The sequence below is a fragment of the Bos grunniens genome, chromosome 27 (genome assembly GCF_055505025.1).
Source record: "Bos grunniens cultivar Pamir isolate PY7600 chromosome 27, Bosgru_T2T1.0, whole genome shotgun sequence".
NCBI classification, from domain to species: domain Eukaryota; kingdom Metazoa; phylum Chordata; class Mammalia; order Artiodactyla; family Bovidae; genus Bos; species Bos grunniens.
Window position 1 is genome coordinate 3722534 of NC_141191.1, and position 22260 is coordinate 3744793.

The 22260-nt window shown below is 41.9% G+C and overlaps 1 protein-coding gene across 1 annotated transcript in view; it reads right to left on the reverse strand.

The window, feature by feature from the left end:
* Positions 1-22260, reverse strand: part of CSMD1 (CUB and Sushi multiple domains 1) — a 2074203-nt gene that overhangs the window by 397804 nt on the left and 1654139 nt on the right. The window contains exons 14-17 of the mRNA XM_086379826.1: positions 7420-7602; positions 5277-5603; positions 3271-3465; positions 13-151 (exon numbers count right to left, since the gene is read on the reverse strand). Of these exons, the coding sequence (XP_086235952.1) occupies positions 13-151; positions 3271-3465; positions 5277-5603; positions 7420-7602 (844 nt within the window). The remainder of the gene's footprint in view (positions 1-12; positions 152-3270; positions 3466-5276; positions 5604-7419; positions 7603-22260) is intronic.

Sequence of the window (22260 nt, forward strand, 5' to 3'; positions counted from 1 at the left end):
GTTTTTTCTTACCTATCAAAAGTGATTTTGATAGAGTGTCCTGGTTTTGCTTCAATTATCCATTCACAATTTAAGGAATCTTTGTAATACCCTGGCCATCCTGGGGGCAAAATCACTCCACTTGAAGCTGTCAGATGTCCTCCACATGGGGCTGAAAGATGATGCAGGGGTCAGAAGGTCAAATTATGTACATGTACCATGGCAACACCTCAGAAACAGCAGGGATTCATTCCTGAGTTCATAGACTTGATGGTTTCTAGTATTCAAGCAAAGGTTGAAAGTTTGTTAGTGGCTCAGTCATGTCCGGCTCTGTGATCCCACGGACTGTAGCCCTCCAGGGCTCCTCTGTTAATGGGATTCTCCAGGCAAGAATACTGAGGTGGGCTGCCATTCCCTACTTCAGGGGATCTTCCCAACCCAGGGATCAAACTCAGGTCTCCTGCATTAACAGTGGATTCTTTACCATCTGAGCTACCAGTTATTTCCAAGTAAACTGAGAATATTGAAATCAGAGCACGTATATTTCACACCTGGGCATTTATCATCAGCCTTCAGCAAAGTTCTTTTCACCTAACAATGGTAATAATGGCACAGTCTGAGAGAGTGGTCAGCACCAAACACCTCCCAGGAATTATCACGTTCAATCATCACAACAGAGTCACGAGGCAGGGATACCACCGATACTCATATCTTATGTGTATTCATGTCAACAAGTGTCTGCTGACAGACTTAATTACCTGGCATCTACAATTAAAATATTCTGCAGTGTGTGCGTATTTTAAAACGTGTGTATGTGTTGATTCACTTCAAGGTATGTTCGTTTTATTAAAGTAATTTGCCACATATAATTTACTAAATTATTTTTCTTTCAAATCTCTTTTATAGTACTTTGATTATTCACATTTTGCACTTTTCATTGGATCACTTTGGGTAATTTATATTTTGCCAGGAAAACCCCAATTTTATTTGAACTTTAAAAGTTGTTGCCATAGAGATGTATTCTTGTACAGTCATTTTTCACTCAAGGTAACTTGTGTTTTTTAATGACACTGAATTGCACAGAAGAATAAAAGCTGGTTAGGTGTAAAACAAAGACAGAAAAATCTTTCTCTCAGCAGCTGAGTTTCTCAGTACAAGTAATCTTTAACAGTCTCTTTCACCATTAACTAGTCTGTGTTTGGGATTCCCAGCTGGCACTAATAGTAAAGAATCCTCCTGCCAATGGGTTCGATCCCTGGGTTGGGAAGATCCTCTGGAGCAGGGAATGGCAACCCATTCTAGTATCCTTGCCTGGGAAATCCCAAGGACAGAGGAGCCTGGTGGGCTACAGTCCATGGGGTCTCAGAGAGTCGGACATGACTAAGTAACTAAGCACTCACACAGTCGTCTGTGTTTAGGGGCTTTGCTATTGTTGTTAACAACCCATCCCTGGGGTTTGCCTTGAACTTCATCAAAAGGTCCCTTCCAAACAAGGAGAGAATTGCCCACTCACACTTAAAGTGATACTGTCTCCTTTTGTCTGACTCTATGGGATTTCTCACGGCTGCTGACTGATGCCCCTTTATTCCCCTGACTGCAAAGGAACATGCTGGCCCTGAAGCTTAGACCCATCTTCACACCACCTACTGCAGGTGAGCACACCTACAGCAAGAATGTGGCAGAGAGAACAGAGATTAGAGAGTATTGCTTGTCTTGAGATTCTTTCTCATAAAATTAGTCACACCTCAAAGTTAGTAGCGATACACTTCCTCAAGCAGTAAGAAGTCCTGCCCCAGTATTCATACCATTTATTTTAGAATCCTGATTCTAAGCTTACTGATTTATAAAGGATAATGACCTATTCAGTTATTAACACTAATAAAATTTAAACTATTAAAAAAAAACTCATAATTTAAAAAAGCAGTAAAAAATAAACAAAAAGGAAACTCCTACTGTGGGTTTCTTGCTCTTCAGCTGATCAAGTGTTCACCCTGTGGTGGTGCTGATAGTCCACCAAATTGTCTTAACAATTTGTGAAACTGCAGAAATGAGAACATCTTTCTGTAAATTTAGGAGGGTCAGCCAATGATGACTGAAGATAATGCTGGTCCTTGAAACAATGAGAAATGACTCTGGAGGCAGGGCTGGGGACAGGGAAAGGTGGGGAAGCGTAACCCTGCTCCCAACACTGCTGAGTAAGCATGGGGCGGGGTGGGGGTGGATGGGTGGAGCTGGGGGATATTAGGACAGTTACAATACCCTGTAGGTCACCACGGTGGTGGATACACTGTGATATACATTGGTCCAAGCCCAGCAAATGGACAATCACAAGAGTGAGCCTGTGGACTCTGAGTGATGATGACTCATCCGTGTATGTTCATCAGTTATAACAAATGCACCTCCTGATGGAGGACCCTGCTGATGGGGGAGGCTGTGCATACAAGAGGGCAGGGGGTGCACAGGACATCTCTGTACCTTCCCTTCAATTTTGCTGTGAATCTAAAGCTGCTCTAAAATTTGTACTCTTTAAAAAGATCTGCATTTCCTTGGTATTTATGAGTGATACTTTTATTAAGTTTTCTTAGCTCATTATGCACGGGCAATTCTGATAAGAGGGGTTTGAATATACATCATAAGTAAATATTCCCCTACCTGAATATACATTAAAAGTAATACCCTTCTTAATTCTTTCCCCTTTGGTTTTCCTACACAGGTAAGTAGAGTGAAATGTCCATAAGAAAATTAGTTAGGCTGTACATATGTCAGTTACACCAAGGGCAACAAAACAGTGAGCTAAAAATGATGCTGTTTGCAGAGGATGAATTACACTCCCCCCAGACGATACTTCGGATTCCTAATCCCAGCATCTTAAAATGGGACCATATTTGGAAAAAAAGTTACTGCAGACATGGTTGGTCAAGACGAGGGCATTCGAGCAGGCCCTAGTCCAATACGATGGGTGTCCTTAGAAGGAGGGGACTTGGGACAGAGACGCATTCTCACGGGGAGAATGTGTGGATGCTGCTTCTACAAGCCAAGACAAGCAAAGCCCCAGAAGCCAGGAGAGGGGCCTGGAACATCTGCCCCCCTCAGAGCCTGCCCTGCTGACACTTGGACCTTGGACTTCCTGCCTCCAGGACCGTGAGACGCTAACTCCTGCTGATAAAGTCACCACTTGGTGGTACTCGGCTATGGCAGCCTTAGGGAACCAGTGTTGTTGTCTGCTCGTTTGTTTTCTGTCAGATGCCCCCTTTCAGAGGAATGTAAGAGGCAGACGGGAGGGGCCCACACCTTCGCAGCGGGGGACGGTGGAGCTCCAGACCACGTTCCCGTCCTGAAGGATGCAGGTGATGGACTCCGAGCCCTGGGTTTTGACAAAGCCATCATCACAGTGGAAAGAGACCGAGCTCCCCAGCAGAAACCTGTCACCAAAACGCCGTCCGTTTATGGGGATGCCAGGATCATGACACTCATTTTGACCAAATGCTGAAAAAAAAAAAAATCGGAGTTAAAAAACAAACAAACGCTTGGATATTAATCATGAGTATTAAAAAAGAAAGCAGAACCACTTATAAAGCAGTTTTAGCTATTTTTCAGAGATAGATAAATACATTCAATAAACAGAATTTTGATACCTAGAGAGACAGAAGGAGAGAGATGGGTAGATAGACCTCATTATCATCCACACAGCATCCCAAAATTGGAAGGCACCTTTTCACTAAGAAAAATGGAGATGAGATACATAGGTAACAGAAAAGGATTTTGGTTCTGGCACATCTAGGTTAGCATCCCAGCTCATGTGCTTACTACCTGTCCCTGGGAAGATTACTCTGGTCATCTGAGCCTTTTTGTGGTTAATTTGCTAAGTTGTGCTTGACTCTCTGCAGCCCCATGGACTGAAGCCCTCCAGGCTCCTCTGTTTTCCACTGTCTTCCGGAGTTTGCTCAAATTCATGTCCATTGAGTTGGTGATGCCATCTAACCATCTCATTCTCTGCCACCCCCTTATCCTTTTGCCTTTTCCTTATGTAGCCTGCCAATCTCCTCTGTCCATGGAGTTTTCTAGGCAAAGAATTCTGGAGTGGGTTGCTGCTTCCTTCTCCAGGGGACCTTCTCAATCCAGAGATTGAACTTGAGTCTCCTGTGTCTCCTGCATTGGAGGCAGATTCTTTACTGCTGAGTCATCTGGGAAGCCCCTATTGGAGCCTGCTGATGCTGCTGCTAAGTCACTTCAGTCGTGTCTGACTCTGTGCGACCCCACAGACGGCAGCCCACCAGGCTCCCCCGTCCCTGGGATTCTCCAGGCAAGAACACTGGAGTGGGTTGCCATTTCCTTCTCCAATGCATGAAAGTGAAAAGTGAAAGTGAAGTCACTCAGTCATGTCCGACTCTTCATGACCCCATGGACTGCAGCCTTCTGGGCTCCTCCATCCATGGGATTTTCCAGGCAAGAGTACTAGAGTGGGGTGCCATTGCCTTCTCCACTATCGGAGCCTAGTTGTCTTTATTTACGGAATGAGGAAGATGAAGCTTATGGTCCAGAGCTGCTACAATGTTAAATGAAACAACTTCTGTCAAATCCTAAGCAGATCACCTAAGATAAGGAGGCAGTCAGTACATTTTAGCTTATCACTCCTATTTAACATTATTATCTTACTTTATGCCCTCAACAGTACAATTTAAGCAGACGGTCTTAAATGTAAGCTATGATCAAATGAGGAGTCTGAAGCAAAGAAAAGTTAGCTGTCTTATCAAAATTCACTAAGTACATACGAGTTGTTGTTTAGTTGCTCAGTTGTGTCCAACTCTTTGCAACCCATTGGACTGTAGCCCGCCAGGCTACTCTGTCCATGGGATTTTCCAGGCAAGAATATTGGAGTGGGTAGACATTCCCTCTCCAGGGGATCTTCCCAACCCAGGAGTCAAAATTGGGTCACCCACATTACAGGCAGATTCTTTACTACTAGGTCACCTGGGAAGACCCAGTCCATACATTTAGCAGGTGTTATAATCCATGACTCCCAACTCCAAATACCTCAATGCTTTTCACTACTCTGTTCTATTGCATGGAGGATACAGGGGTAGATGGATGGATGGGTGGAAGGAAAACCAGAGAGAGAGAAGTATGTGAGCAACCAGTCCTCACTATAGGGGTGAGTGACCAAGACACTACAACAGAGTGGGGTATTTTTTTAGGTTCTCAGGATAATGTTATATAATTTTGTGAACTGTGACTTTAAAACCCCGGAGTAGAGCCAGCGGAGACCCTGGACGTGGGGTGGGTGTGGATGCACTTACTGGTGTAGGTGATGTTGAAGCCTCGGCCGGTGGTGGAGTGATCCGACTGGAACTCCAGACGGACGATGTGCCCGCTGCTGGCCAGCTGGGACGGCACCTCGTTGCCTGAGAACGTGCCCAGCACAGTTATGTCTGAAATCCCATCATCTTTGACCGCAAGGAAGTCAAACTGAGGCTCCACGTCAAAGTCATTAAAGATGAGGTGAATTCTGCTGCCTGGCTCAGAGATGATCAGCCAGACGCAGTTCATGTTGTTACCATACTCTTCTGGGTAATTCGGCGAGAGGATAATTCCTGATGATGCCGTAAAGTTGAAGAAACAGGAAACTGTGAAGACACACAGATAATAATGGTTTCAAACAGTTTTGTCCACATCCAAAGATCTGGCTGTGTGCTAAGGACCTGGGAAGGAAGTCTATACCAGCAGTTAACTAGGATGGTTCAACTTTTTCTTTTTTTTTAAATTCTGAGAGTATCTACTGAATTTGTTACAATCCAGCTTCTGTTTTTATGTTTTTTGGCCTCAACATATATGGGAATCTCAGTTCTCTGAGCAGGGATTGTTGTGGGTTGTGAACAGATTAAGTTCAACATACAGAACAACCATAGACGATACATAATCAAGTGTATGCTTGATTCAAAAATGACCCTGTCAAGTTGACTGAAACTTGTGGCAAATATTAAGATTTCTTGTTATAACTTTCTGCCTTCAGAAGAGCAAATATTAATATGAAAAATTATGCTGGTTTCATAAGGACAATTTCCAGAAAACAAGGTTGATTCTAATCAGTTCCCTATTTTTTCATTTTAAATTTTGCCCATGCCTTAAAGCACATTTTTTGAAATTACTTTTTAAGTCATTTATAGGGTAACAATGATTAAAGAACAACTTGGAAAATCAGACCAAATCCTGGTGGATAATATAAAAGTCTCTTGGAATATTTACTTAATGTGTACTGAGAAATCAGTAAGATATATGTTTTATATATGTCTATATACATATTCTTTGGGAGGGAGCATCTATTGGACTTATTTCTAGGGTGTGGATTTGCTTATTATTTTACATTATTTCTATATGTTTCCAGGTTATTGCTATACTTAGTTATAAAAAAAAATCTGTTTTTCAATCTGCTATGTAGTCCTTCTTTTCTACTTGTTAAATCACTTACAAGGGACCTAGAGACCATTATACAGAGTGACATAAGTCAGAAAGAGAAAAACAAATACTGTATATTGACACATGTGGAATCTGAAAAAAACTTGGTACAGACAATCTTATTTACAAAGCAGAAACAGAGACGCAGACACAGAGAACAAACATATGGACACCAAAGCTGGAAGGGGGAGTTGGATGAATTGGAAGGTTGGGGTTGACATATATACCCTATTGACACTATATATAAGATAAACAACTAATGAGAACCTTAAAAAAATAAACTAAAAACAGGACAAAAAACAGGAGGAAGCAGGCAATTCTTCCATTGAAATGCAGTGACATCACTTCAAGCTCACAATTGCGTTTTAAGTGTCACAGGATATTGTGTGTTGTGTGTTCAGTCATGTTCTGCTCTGCAACCCTGTGGACTGTAGCCCACCAGGCTCCTCTGTTCATGGGATTCTCCAGTAAGAATACTGGAGTGGGTTGCCATTTCCTTCTCCAGGGGATCTTCCCAACCCAGAGATGAAACCTGCATCTCTTGCATCTCCTGCACTGGCAGGGGGATTCTTTACCACTTGGCCACCTGGGGAGTCCCACACAGTACTGATACTATGTGTACGATAGATAACTAACAAGAACCTACTGTACAGCTCAGGGAACTCTACTCAGGGAAGCCGTCACAGGACATTATTAGGTTGCAAAGACCCCAGGCCCTGTCCACGGATGGCTTACAGAGCTGGCATCAGCCCCTCTGGATGGAAGTGATGCTCTGTGGACCTTGCTCGTGGAAAGATCTCACCAACAGCGTGTCTGTCTGGTAGTAAGAACATCACTGACTGGTTTTAAGTCAGTGGAGAAAGAAGAGCTGCATTCGAGGAGCCCTGAGTGCTTCTGGTCAATGCTGTGCCCCCGCTCAGGGCATCCCCTGCTCCTCTCCCACCCCCTGGGGCAGCTTGGAACAGACCCCGCCAGGAGAGTACTCACATACACAGCTGGGCTTGTTGCCAGACCACTGGTTGTTCTGCTGACACGTGATGACTCGTTCCCCAACCAGCTCGAAGGCCGCCTGGCATTCGAACGTGAGTGTGTCTCTGTGGAGGAAGCTGCTGCCGGTCCGCTTCCCGTAGGCTGGGATGCCCGGGTCCCCACAGCCCCCCTTCTCAATTTCTGAAAGGAGGACAGATGAGCGGACCATTGAGAAAACATGGTGAACGTTTTCAACAGCTTAGAAAGTAAACAGCGATTGACTTTTGCATTGTTTCGATAAACAGTTTCAATTCATCTAATATTTATTTAGCCGAAGCCAGGAAAAATATATACTTCAAATTTTAGAGAAAAGTGTTAAACTTTTCTTTCAAAGGAAACACAAAGCTACACAGATGTGTTGATCATGCAAATGTTAAAATTAATATATGGTTCTTCCTGGTCTACACCTTTTCTTCATGCTGTCCATAACCGCTGCCATTAAAATGTAAATGTCGATTTTGTTTTAATTGATGTATTTTTTAATGTAAACCACACAAGTAAGATGGTTCATTCCCTACTGAATATTTAAATCAATATATCCATTTGAATATTCTTTGCCTTAAATTGGTGTTAAAACTCATTTAGGAAACAAAATGAATATATTCATGGTCTTCAGATGAAAAGAAAATATGTGGAATCAAGGCTCTTTTCATTAGCACATGATTGTAATGACATGCGGATACAAATGCACCATATTATACACACATTTCAACTTGGCTGTGTCACAAATGTTAATGATACAGGATGTATTAACTGAAATATGTTTATTCATTGATTCATACAAAAATATTTCTTGAGGGCCAACAATGCATCAGGTTCTGTTCTAGGTAAAGAGGTTAGTGGACAAACAAGACAAAATTCCCACACGCACAGGGCTGACATTACATAGAGGGAACTGGTAACAATTTGTGAGATAATGAAGGAGACATGGGCCAGGGTGCCCGGACCTGCAGGAGGATGCTGGGGAATGGGTGGTCTACAGAGGAAAGGAGGGGCTCGGCCAGAGCTGCCTAGGGGGTTTCCATGGGAAGATTTTATAGGGTTTTCAGAAGATACACAACATGATCCGAGTACAAATTCCGAAGACCCTCTGCCGGGCTGGGAGTGGAGGCAGAAGAAGTATAAGTTTCCACAACTCAGGGAGGTTTCTCTGTGCTTGGCTCACAGATGCATCTCTCAGTCCACGGTCCTTTCTGAATTCTTCATGTGTTTGCACTTTGTCGTCTTGCTGTGAGCAACAGCAAATTCAGATGTAGCAACATAAATGCTTTCTGATGATGTCTCAGTGTTTGGAAAGTCTGTGGAAGTGACTCAGCTGAATTTCTGGGTGGTTTTCAGGTACATTCCTGCCTTGTGGGGAACCTGTCTAAGCTCAGAGATCTATCCAAAGATGGCTTATTCTCCTCCGGAGAAGAAACTCTACCTCTGAGTGTTCAAGAGTATCAGAGAGGTGAAATCAGCTGGTAATATAATGATGGTAAAACTTCAACATGTAGGATATCAGCCTATCTGTTTTTGAAGCAAATTAGCACAAGAAACACAAAACCAAACCAAACCAGGCACTTCGTGCAAACAAGTTCATCATGCTCTCCTGAAGGCTCAGGCCATCAGATTAAAAAGACGGCCTAAATAGTATCAGTTAAATGGGAGCTAAAATGTTCCTGGATGCAATGTAGGCCAAAAAAGCCTTGGAGGACACTTTTCCTTAAGGACCAGCCTTGGAGTACAAGTGGATGAACCTGAGCTGAACAAAGGCAGGAATGGATCTACTTGAATTTAATGCTTGGATTACCTTGAACCAAATTTCGTTGACTGAAGGCAATCTGGACTGGTGGTTTATAACAGAAAATACCTTATTTTTTTAATTTATTCATTTTTCATTGAAAGATAATTGCTTTATAGTATTGAGTTGGTTTCTACCAAACATCAACATAGTTTTGATGTTGAATCAGCCATAGATTTACCTATGTCCCCTCCCACTTGAACCCCCCTCCCATCTCCTTCCCCATCCCACCCCTCTAGGTTGTTACAGAGACCCAGTTTGAGTTCATTGAGTCATACAGCAAATTCCCATCAGCTATCTATTTTACATATGGTAATGTATTTTTCCATGTTACTCTCTCTACACAGCCCACCTTCTCCTTCCCTCCTCCCCCAAGCCAAGTCCATAAGTCTGTTCTCTACATCTGTGTCTCCACTGCTGCTCTGCAAATAGGTTTGTCAGTACCATCTTTCTAGATTCCACATATGTGCATTAGTATACAGTATTTGTTTTTCTCTTTCCGACTTACTTCACTCTGTATAATAGGCTCTAGGTTCATCCACCTCATTAGGACTGACTCAAATTCCTTTTTATGACTGTGTAATATTCCATTGTATAAATGTACCACAGCTTCTTTATCCATTATCTGTTGATGGATTTCTAGGTTGCTTCCATGTCCTAGTTGCTGTAGACAGAGCTGCAATGAACATCTGTATCCTTTTCAATTTTTGTTTCCTCAGGGTATACACATAGTAGTGGGGTTGCTGGGTCATATGGCAGTTTTATTCCTATCTTTTTAAAGAAATATCCACAGTGTTCTTCATAGTAGCTGTACTAATCTACATTTCTACCAACAGTACAAGACTGTTCCCTTTTCTCCACACCCTCTCCAGAATTTATTGTTTGCAGATTTTTTGATGATGGCCATTCTGATCAGTGTAAGGTGATATTTCATTGTAGTTTTGATTTGCAGTTCTCTAATAATGAGCAATATTGAGCATCTTTTAATGTGTCTATTAGCCATTTGTATGTCTTGTTTGGAGAAATGTCTGTTTAGGTCATTTTCCCACTTTTTAATTGGGTTGTTTGTTTTTCTGTATTGATCTGTAAATAAATTATGTTCCTGGGTTGGAAGAATAAATTTTGTGAAAATTACTATTCTACTAAATGTAATCTACAGATTCAGTACAATTACTATCAAATTACCAATGACATTTTTCACAGAACTAGAACAAAAACTCTCACAATTCATATGGAAACACAAAAGATCCCAAATAGCCAAAGCACTCTTGTGAAAGAAGAATTGATCTGGAGTAATCAATCTTCATCACTTCAGACTATGCTACAACGTTATAGTTATCAAGGCAGTATGATACTGGTGCACGCACACACACACACACACACACACACACACAACACAGAAATATAGACCAATGGAACAAGATTAAAAGCCCAGAGATAAACCCACATACCTATGGATACCTTATTTTTGACAAGGGAGGCAAGAATATACAATGGGGCAAAGACAGTCTCTTCAATAGTCTCTTCAAAATGGACAACTCCATGTAAAAGAATGAAATTCTTCAAAATGGACAACTCCATGTAAAAGAATGAAATTAGAACACTTCCTAAGACCATACACAAAGATAAACTCACAATGGATTAGAGACATAAATGTAAGAGCAGAAACTATAAAACTCTCAGAGGAAAACATAAGCAGAACACGCAATGACACACATCAAAGCATGATCCTCGATGACCCACCTCCCTCAGTACTGGAAATAAATAAGTGGAACCTAATTAAACTCAAAAGTTTTTGCACAGCAAAGGAAACTACAAACAAGGAAAAAATACAGCCCTCAGAATGGGGAAAAATAATAGCAAATGAAACAACTGACAAAGGATTAATTTCCAAAATATACAAGCAGCTGATGCAAGAGCTTCCATTTGATGGGACCTGTCAGTGGAATAGGGGTCAGGAGCCCAGGGTCCTGGCCAAGGACTCAGCTCTGAGGTCAGGAATCAGAACACCAGACTTGGTTTGGAAATTCCTGGGCTCTGCTGGCCCACCTGATAGAATTTAGTCTTGAAAAGTCTCCATTTTCAGTTCCTCAGTTTACTACTTTCTACCTCACGGGGCGGCTGTGAGAGTTAAACTGTATAATTCACATAAGTCCTGGCATATAGGGCTCATAATATGAGCTATCACTATGATTATTAGCAAACCTTAGACTTCTAGATGCTTCTTTTTGCCTCTGTGATGCTAAAGCTCATTACTTTTTATAGTGAAATGAATTAACAGCATTTGTGGGAATACTGCTTTCTACATTAACTGAGTCTGGGAACTCCTGACTTTGCAGAGTGCATGGAAATAAACTGGTTGTAGACACATTGTGTCTACACACTGGAAGGTCTTTCTGCTTCCCATGTTGAGGGTTTAGAGTGTCTAGTGGCGCTTCATCTCCACCAAAGATACTGGTACTCCCTGACTCAGACATAAGGCCAGGGCTGGCCTGGAGCAGAACCTGGGTCTGGTGAGTCCTTTTTTAAGAGTTTGGCAGGGACTTGTGATGCCAAGTCCAGGGACTAGCATTGGACAAGTAACATCCACTATCAGTAAGTCTGCATAGAAGAGCTGGACCCACTCATCAGCCACAGAATATGAAACTTCCCTTGGGGAGCATTTTTGGGCATTTTGTATTCTTGACCCCTGCATACTGTATCACTTAAGCCCCAAGTACCTGTGACAGAATCCATGCAGATTCAGAAATGTCCCTTGGAGGTCAAACTGCCTTCACTTGAGAGTGCATCTAGGTCACGTGTTGTCTGAACCAGTACAAACAAGTAAAGGAAGAATAAGACCGGGCTGACATCGATACAGTAACCGCATCAAGCCCCCTTCTATGTGGAACAAAATGTCAGATGTCAAAGATGATCCTGCTGTGTTCATGCTTTCTTAGAAACCATAGTCTGTTATCAATGAAAACACTGAAGCCCCCAGAGGGGAAAAAAAGCCAGTCAAATATCTCTTCCAAATGATCACTCTAGAAATGGGATCTGATAAAGAGGAGTCTAAGGGAAATACTAGGTTGCAATTATTTCCTCTCTCCTTCTCAGATGCTGCCTTTTTAGCAGTTGGGGTCACTGGTAAACAAGTCTACTGGGGACTCAATAGCACTCCCATTGATATGTTTTTCTTTGACAGTGATTTTTAAAAGTACACAATAATGTTATTTCAATATTTTTCATATTGATTAATATTTCTAAATTTTATAAAGTATTACTTTTGAATACTAATTTTATAACTGATCTAAACATTTACACTACATTGACATTACATATTTAATGCTCACCTCTAATATATTTTATTTTTATTTGACAGTTCATACTATACCTATAAATGTTTATATAATAAATGAGTAATTAGACTCACTAATTTTCTTTTAGACTTTTATTTTTACTTTATATCAGTGTGTAGCTGATTAACAATGTTGTCATAGTGTCAGGTGGACAGTGAAGAGACTCAGCCATACACATGCATATGTCCTTTCTCCCCCAAACTCTGCTCCCATCCAAGCTGCCACACAACATGTAGCAGAGTTCCTTGTGCTATACAGTAGGTGCTTGTTGGCTATCTATTTTAAATATAACTGAGTGTATATGCCTATCCCGAACTCCCTAAGGGATCCACTAATTTTTTTTAATGTATCAGAACTCACCTTTTCCTGGCCTATCAGTATTCTGTTGCTGCTGCTGCTGCTGCTAAGTCACTTCAGTCGTGTCCGACTCTGTGCGACCCCAGAGACGGCGGCCCACCAGGCTCCCCCGTCCCTGGGATTCTCCAGGCAAGAACACTGGAGTGGGTTGCCATTTCCTTCTCCAATGCGTGAAAGTGAAAAGTGAAAGTGAAGTCGCTCAGTCGTATCTGACTCTTAGTGACCCCGTGGACTGCAGCCAACCAGGCTCCTCTGTCCATGGGATTTTCCAGGCAAGCGTACTGGAGTGGGGTGCCATCGCCTTCTCCATATCAGTATTCACTGACATGTAAACCAAAATATTGAAACTGAAATTGAGTCTGCTATAACAAAGACTTATCAGTCACACTTCTGAGAAAGGACATTAAAACCATTAAGGTGAGCCATATCCACTTGACAATTACTGATCTACAAGTCACTCCATTAAAGCCAGTCCTTAATCTGAAATGTCATGGCTGCTCTCTGATATTTACCACATGATTAGTGCACAGCTTCCCTGTAAGGCTGCCCACTGATTGAGAAATGTTATTGTTCACATTTAGTGCCATCTTTGCATCTGCTTTGACCCCAACACATGATAGAAGAGGTGCAGATGAATGAACGCTGCTTTAAGGAATAACTGAGTTCCCCTGGACGGCTCTGCACAGCTAAGTATCCTGGCTTGGTGACTTGTCCACATAGCAGGACCTTCCTGTTTCTGACTCTACTTCTTCATCTCCTCCTCCATGCTCAAGGGAACTACCCTGCCTTCTCCAAACCCATCCACAGGAGTGCACCTACAGCAGAACCCCCTGACAGGTGTCTGTGTCTCTTAGAGACCACTCATGTCAAGCAGGTGCATTTCCACACACTGGAAACCACTGTGTCAACCTCTGTGCCTCCTACCCCATCAAGGATTCTCTCCTTCCAATAGCAGAGGTGTCCTGAGCCTCCCAGGACACATCAAGCTTCTACACTGTCCTCCCATCAAAGACACCACCCTCTCTCTTTCTAGAATGTCCCTCTTGGTTAGTCTCTTCAGAGCCTCATAATCTGGAGCACTGTTGCTCCCTACCCTGGGGTTTACAGGTAGCTTTCCTGTAGAGGTTTAAGAACAAGTCTTATCTGGTCCTATTTGGATATGGACCTGTCTTTCTACTTCATTACACTGTTACTTTTTCCAGAATGATAAGGCTTATCTTCCCTGGACTTACTGATAGTTAAATGGTGCCCTGAACAAAGTGGACACTTGGTGCTTTGTTATTACTTAAAAGGAACTGAGACATCTTCTCAAGCTTAGGTAGTTTTTGGCTATAACACAGCCTGTGTCCCCCCCCCCCCTTTTTTTTTCTCTGTAAAGAGTTACCATCTCTTGCCTAACTGCTTAGCCTGTGGTAGATTCTTCTGAGCACCACTCACTGTTTCAACTACAGGTCTAACCAACAAATGAACAGACCAAGCAACTGGTCTTGTGGAGAGTATAGCTTAGGGCAGTTGGCAGAAAATACACAAACAGCCTAAAGTAAGCCAGACAGGGACAAATGTGCTGAGAAAGAGAAAGCAGGTAAGAGGAATAACTCTGGTTTGAGTGATGGAAAGTAGAGTAGTCAGAGGGTCTTTTCTGGTGGGACAGTCAGATAAGGTTTCTGGAAGCTGAACGTGTTGGCAGAGACTTGAAATGGGGGGACACACTTGAAAGGTGTAAGGGTGGAGATGGTCCCACCTGCGGTGAGCAGGAGTAACCTGCAGGGCTGGGTGAGGGATGCCCCTGGCAGGGTGAGGAAGAGCAAGATGACCGCAGGCGGTGAAGGGAGAGATGAGGACACAGAAACACTGAGCTGGCCAGGGCCAGGCGGTGCACGGTCTCTGGATTTTTATGTGGATTTCATTCTTTCATTGTGTTTTATTACAATCGTGCTGTAAGAGCTATAGAAACCAGATAAACTATCAATCTCTCCCCTAAATTGTTGTGAAACATCGTCTCATAATAAAGATGGGAGAGGACATCTAAATGCCACTGTGAGATAAGACTTTCCTTAGGGTTATCAGTTCCATTATTTTAGCTTCTTTCCTGCTGAGAATAGCAATCCTGAATGATCATGAAGATTGACTTTCTATCAATGCATATTTATATATATATATATATGCATATGCAGGCAGCATGGTTTATAGAAAAGGCTATCAGATTGGCTAAGAATCTAGGTTTGATTGACAGATCTTTCACTTAATAACCAAGAATACTTCATTATTTGATTTGATACTTTTTAAAAAAAATATTTAATTGGAGGATAACTGCAAAATTGTTAGTTTTTGCCATATATCAGTATGAATTGGCGATAGGTATACATGTGTCCCCTCCATCCTGAATCCCCCTCCCACCTCCATCCTATCCTTCCCACCCCATCCCTCTGGGTTGCCCCAGAGCACCAGCTTTGGGTGTCCTGCTTCATGCATCAAACTCGCAATGGTTATCTATTTTACATATAGTAATGTATCATTTCAATGCTATTCTCTCAAATCATCCCACCCTCTCCTTCTCCCACTGAGTCCAAAAGTCTATTCTTTATGTCTGTGTCTCCTTTGTTGCCCTGCAAGCAGGATTCTTGATACCATATATAAATGCTTTGATGTTTTAAATTGTGGAGCATGCCCTGCGTGCTAGGGTACTAGAACCAGGGATGAGTTACCCCCTTCAGGAAGTCCATAGTCTAGTAATCTGAATAGACTGTGCCAAGTAACCATCACAGGGCATTTTGTGAGACATCTGTCTCATCAAAGATAATCGGAAGTCAATATTAAACATCGAATGCCCTTAAAATGAAGATAAACTGTAGAAGGAAAAAGAGACCCTGAACTTTTAACTACTTCTGTCCAGCCCACAGCACTTATCCTGCAAGTCATGTAGAAAAGGCTTGAATTGGAGTTCCAAGAATTCTGGTCACAAGGCAGCTAGACTGGGTCCAGAGCGACTCAGCCAAGGGCAGTGTTTGGGAGGTGGCGGGAGGTGGCAGGGGGGTGGTGGCGTCTGACTCAGAGACAAGCCAAGTGACTGGCCAGAGGTCAGTGGCTGCTACCCACCCTCTGTTCCTTAATGAGGGGATCTTCTCAGGACCCTTCTACTTCTTTTCCACGTTAATTTCTATCCTCTTAACGAAGACCCAGCATTACTGGGCCCCTGACTTCAGGAGGAAACAAGTTAAAAGGGACAGGAAGAAGCCCTTCAACTTTAGAAACCAGCTGAAGTTGGTCCTTAGGGCATGAGTATAACAGAACGCAAGATCTGAGAGTTTTGGAGGTGCTCTGTATTGTTACTATCTTTCCCGTTGGGCAGAAGCTTTGAGTACAGACCTTAACCATAACACTTGTAGAGAAAGTTACACACCTGATTCCAGCAGAAGCAAACAGACCCCCCTTCTGCCTGGACCTCTGCCTCTGCCTCCATCAGTGGTTCCCAAAGCCACCTGCACGTCACAGTTGCCCAAGGATCCTCACCTCCACAAATCACAAATTCTAGTATTTCTTGATGAACCACAGCTTTGACTATATGGACCTTTGTTGGCAAAGTGATGTCCCTGCTTTTTATTTGCTGTCTAGGTTTGCCACAGCTCTTTTTCCAAGGGGCAAACGTCTTTTAATTTCATGGCTGCAGTCACTGTCCACAGTGATTTTGGAACCCAAGAAAATAAAGTCCGTCACTGTTTCCATTTATTCCCCCATCTTTTTACCAATACATTAAACAAGTACAGAAATAGATAAGTGACATTATACAAGCTAAGCTTCTGTTCTCACAGCACATAGTAAAACTGTCACTAAAGAGTGTGAATTGTGTTTTATATGGTAACCCAAATGTTAGTAATCAAAAAGTTCAAGGAAAATCGGCTTACATTAATGAGTATTTTATTTTCCTGAAATAACAAGAATAATGGATGTAGGAGTGCAAGACAGACCCATGGTCAGATCAGTAAGAACCCAGGCTCTTCATTGCTATTTTCCATCACCCTGAACATGTTGGTTGGTATCTTAAGGGTTGCAGTCTCATGGCACAAAGTGGCTGCTGGATGGGAAGGTAGGAAGAAAGCAGAGAGTCACAGTCCCCCACAAGGACAGCTAGTGGGGTTCTTTCTTTAACAAGAAGAAGGAAAAAAAATACTTTTCCAGAGGCCTTATCTAGTGATTTCTGTTATATCTCTTTGTGTCTTACTGGTCACCTAACCATTCCTACCTCTGAAGAATCCTGTAAATATAATATTAGCACTTCCCAGACTCTCTCATGTAGGAAGAAAAAGGAAAAGAGTGTCTTCTAAAGTGGCATTTGCATAACCCATCATGCTAGCATCTGCCACGAGATGCTAGCAAAATTAGAAATGGAATGTGACGCCTGCCAAAAATACCACGTCAATGGAAATGAAATCCCCTCTCAAACATAAAATCATTTTCAACATGTTTGGCAGTGTTAGCTGGTACAGTGTTTAAATATCTTGTTAGTTTATGTTCAGTGTTCAGGGGGAAAAAAGTACAAATCCGTTTCTGTAAATTCTTTTGGGAATAAGCTGGGAGTTAAATAAAGATAAATAAAAGGGAATGCTGTTTTAGAGAAAACGTATTACTAGAACAACTTTCAGAGAAGTCAAAAAGCAACAAAGTAACAGATTAGGTAAAAAACTAAAAAAATGCCTGAGAGTATCATGAACCAAAGCCATTTCACAATTTCTTTATTCTTTCTGAATTCTGCCGTCAAGATCACGGCAGAATCTTTATTCTGCCATGCAAGGCATCTGCTGCTGGACTAGTTGACAATTTACAGGGAATCTTCAACTTGCTGACTCCCAGGTCATGTGCATTATCATGGCCAGAGAGCACATTTGAATGGCCCGCCAGAAAGAAGAGAGAGAGGTACGCAATGAAGAAAAGGAAAAAAAAAAAAAAAAGTGGATTTTAACTTTAGAAACCAGGAAGCCAGTTAATAAATTATCTGCTCTGTTAGTTCTTGTTTTCCTAAGGAGATATTAACTGTACCAAAATGAAGCTATCGTTTCTGATAGCATTTCACACGCTTTTAGTTAACAGTCTGAGACCATAAACTCGCTGTTTCCTCCAAATGTGTTTTACAGCCAGTTCTTCTCACAGCTAGGAAGTCACAGCGCTTAAAGATGACTACACTGTACCTGTTTTACTAAGACAGAGGTCGTATGTTGACTTTTTCTACCAGTGCACAGTGTTACTACATAACATTTATTACAGAAAACTAAAGATAAACATTTTGGGTTTACTGTATCTGCTAAGACAGTTATCTTGTGCCTACTTCACAAAGATGATTTCTGGATTGAAATGGGCATTTAGCTGTGCATAATGTAAACATTTTTTCTAGGCTAATTTTGTCAACTTTGCTCTACAATTAGGCTCAACATTTGGGCACTTGATTATCCAATTATCTGTGCATTAGAGCGAGCCCAAAATTGCTTCTGGAAAAGCATCTTGGCTTGGCCCACAGTACTTCATTAGGTCACCTCTAAAGAGCTGGCATTGCCTCTACCCAGGCCTGTGTTCTTGTTAAGCATTTCATCTTATACGGTAATGTCATTTTATCCAAGCATATGGCTCTGTCCTAATTTGGCAACACAGCATATCTGCATAGCAAGGGCTTATCTGGGCATACAATATTGAATTAACTGCTAATCAACTATTCTTCAGAGATGCTAGGGACAGAATTTTATCTCCTCCTAATTCCTACCCTGAAATACTAAGCCCCAGGATGGCTCTACCTGGAGACAGGGCCTTTAGGGAAGTAACTGAGTTTAAAGGGGGTTGTAACGACTGGGCTCCAATCCAACATGACTGATGTTCTTACATGGAGAAGAGATGCCAGGGATTTGCACACACAGGAAAGACTCTGTGAGGACACAGCCAGATGACAGTCATGTACAAGCCAAGATGTCAGGTCTCAGAAGAAATCCAACCTGCTAAGCACTTGGATCTTGGGAATGTGAGCAAAGAAATTGCTGTGTTTCAGCCCCACCCAGTCTGTGGTACATTGTTAAGCCTGCTCCAGCAAACTAATACAACTTAAATTAAGATACTCTATTTATGGATAAGGGCATGAAGCTATATCCATGCAGTTTATTCTTCTAGAACAGGTATGTCTTTCATTAGGTCAGGGTTGGGCCACTTTCTCGTTCTCGTGACATACTTCTCATCACTGATATAAACTTCAGAATCATGCTACTGGCATACACTGAGAGTTGTTAAAAGACAGAGTCTATTGCTCCAGGCTGCTGAAAAATATTTCTTTAAAATGTTGTTGAGAATATTGTTTGCATTTTAGCGAGATAATAACTTTAGGAAGTCCAAAGGGAAAAATGTATTCTCTAATTTTAGTAGTATAAAATTATTGGGAAACTGGTTTATTTTTATTCTATTAATTTTCTGGTTATAGGAGGACAAGAAGACTGATGAAGAAAGATGATAAGGAGACTGGTGTGAAGTCTTGGGGTGGGAACTGCTGGTGTCAGGGGACCTGAAAGAACAGTAGTGAGCACACAAGAGAGTGAGAACCAAGTTTCTAGAGCATCAGAGTTCATGGATGGCCAGGCCTTCGACAGGACCACTGGAGTGACTGGACCGGGTGCCAGCACTCTGCTCGCCTCAGCACCTCTGCTCCTCTCTGCTCTGCAGAGGCCCCCGCTCGGTCTTAAACTCTCTCATCTCTCAAGAAGGAAGCTTCTCCTGGCTGTGGGAATTTGCTAAAAGAAAATGTGAGAAGACGTGCTGGTGCTTAAGTTGGGCAAAAGGGGCCTGCATTTGGTCTGACATTTGTAACACTTTCACCAACGTTCATTGATCCACAGATCAAAAACGTTCAGCAGAAAAATTCTGGAAAGCTCCCAAAATCAAAGCTTGAATTTGCTGCACTTCAGCAACTACTAGGCAGCATTACAGGTAATCAAGAGGTAAGTGTGCAGAAGGATGTGGGGATGTGTGCTATATGTAATGCTACGCTATTTCATATCACAGACCCGAGCATCCTCAAAGGTTGACCACCTCAAGGTGGAGGAGTCTTGGAACCAATCCCCAGAGGAAACCGAGGGCCAACCTCGCAAACTCCACTGGAGAGAAACACAGAGCCCCACACCTTCCTGCTGATCCCCCTGACCTGGTCCTCCTGGTCACTGAATGCTTCCATCCTGAACTTACACTGCTCTTTCCGGTGATAGATACCCTCTGGATCCATAAAAGATGACATAACTCCCCATTTTCCTGCATGTTTCTTATTCTACTTGCTACTTAGGTTCAGAGAGGAAATGATGAGCAGAGAAATACTATTCCTCCACCTTCAGTCAGAAGCCTGCTATTTTCATAACTTTGAAAGAATTCACTTTGGGATGTGATTTCATATTGAGATGGTTAGTTAGGAGAAGGTCATAATTTTCTCATTGTCATTATCAATAGTACAGTATCCTCAAAACATTTATAATAAGCACTCCTAAAGTTCAGTTTATTTCTCACAAATATCACTAATGCTGTTTCCTTCCACATTTCCCCACATTGCTTCATATTTCTCAAAGATCAAGATGAATATTTAAAAAGTATATTCTTCCACAGTTTTGGAATAAAGGAAATACTATAACCACTTTTGAATACTGTTTTTACTGATGAAAATTCTCACTTCATTTTTGGCACCAATAAGCTCTAAAATTTAAATCACATTATTTCATCTTATTAATAAACAAAAGGGGGTGGGATGAGATAATTGCTGGCATTCCTTTCCAGTTTTATATTTTTATGACATCCTGAAATATTTGATGTAGAACTTAGCAACAAAAATATGAACCTATCAATCTTGACTCTCCCATGGTTAATAATTTTTACTAAAAAGACTGTTTTAGGACAATCCCAAAGAACTAATGCAGTTCATTTATGGTTATTGTCACCATCCTCCTAAAGACACACCAAGACACACCACACACAAATGTGTCTGTAGTTTTAGCTGATTTCCAGCGTATTGTGCATTGCCTCCTGGGTTCAGGGTTTCCCCATTCATAGTCAACCGTCTTTGGTCATCACTGTTGTCATTTGATTATTCTCTGCTCCACATTGTGCCTCCTTCTTCCACTTTTGATGCCAAAGCCAAAATAATCTTTCTAACCCCCAGAGGTCATGAAATACCCCTGGTGAACCCCTTCAATCTCAACCCAAAGGCTTGTGCCTGATTTAGAAAGCCAGCATTGCCGCCTCCCTGGGTCAACTTTCACGGCCGACACTCTCCCTCCTGTGATCACAACCCAGGCTGCAACTTCCTCTAGTCCCTGATAGTACCCCCATCCTTTCAGCCTCATGCCTGCTCTAAACATTCCGTTTCCTCTTGTCTTTAGCCTGATCCACTCAATCCACTGTTGATATTCTAATTTCCATTGCACTTACTCTGGGATTAGACTTGATCACAGGCTCTGCCCTCACTTGTCTCTTCTCTGGGAGTTGTATTTATCTTCTGTGACTTACTTTAAACTCTCACACGGTCTATTTTATTGACATTTAGATTCCCAGTACCTAGCCAAGTGATCCACACACAGTACATGCTCTTCAAGATGAGTTTTAATGAATGCCACAGAGTTTTCTATTTATATATGGAGAAGGCAATGGCAACCCACTCCAGTACTCTTGCCTGGAAAATCCCATGGACAAAGGAGCCTGGTGGGCTGCAGTCCATGGGGTTGCTAAGAGTCGGACATGACTGAGTGACTTCACTTTCACTTTTCACTCTCATGCATTGGAGAAGGAAATGGCAACCCACTCCAGTATTCTTGCCTGGAGAATCCCAGGGACACAGGAGCCTAGTGGGCTGCCATCTATGGGGTCACACAGAGTCAGACACGACTGAAGCGACTTAGCAGTAGCAGCATGCATTTAGAACCTATGTTTGCTACCATCACATGTTTGATGCATTGACCCTTTCATGAAACTTTTGTCTAACTCCTGATTCACCTATGATCCTAGGTGGGACAGATGGGTCTAGAAAAACTGTATTTTTTTTTTAACCTGAAAAGACAAAACATTTTATTTAAATGATAATGGTGTATTTTATGAACAAGTAAAAACTGTGTTTATAAAAAGACCTTTACTATACTCTGGAGAATTTAATGAAGTCCAATCATGTCTTAACCCTTGTCCTAGGCTGAGATCTTGGCAAGCTAAAAAATATATAATAGATGGAAAATGAAAGCAACATTTTTTGTACTGATAAAGTGCATCTATTTTGTTTGAATATGTTTTCATGGTAGTAATCTGATGAAATAATATTTTGCCAAA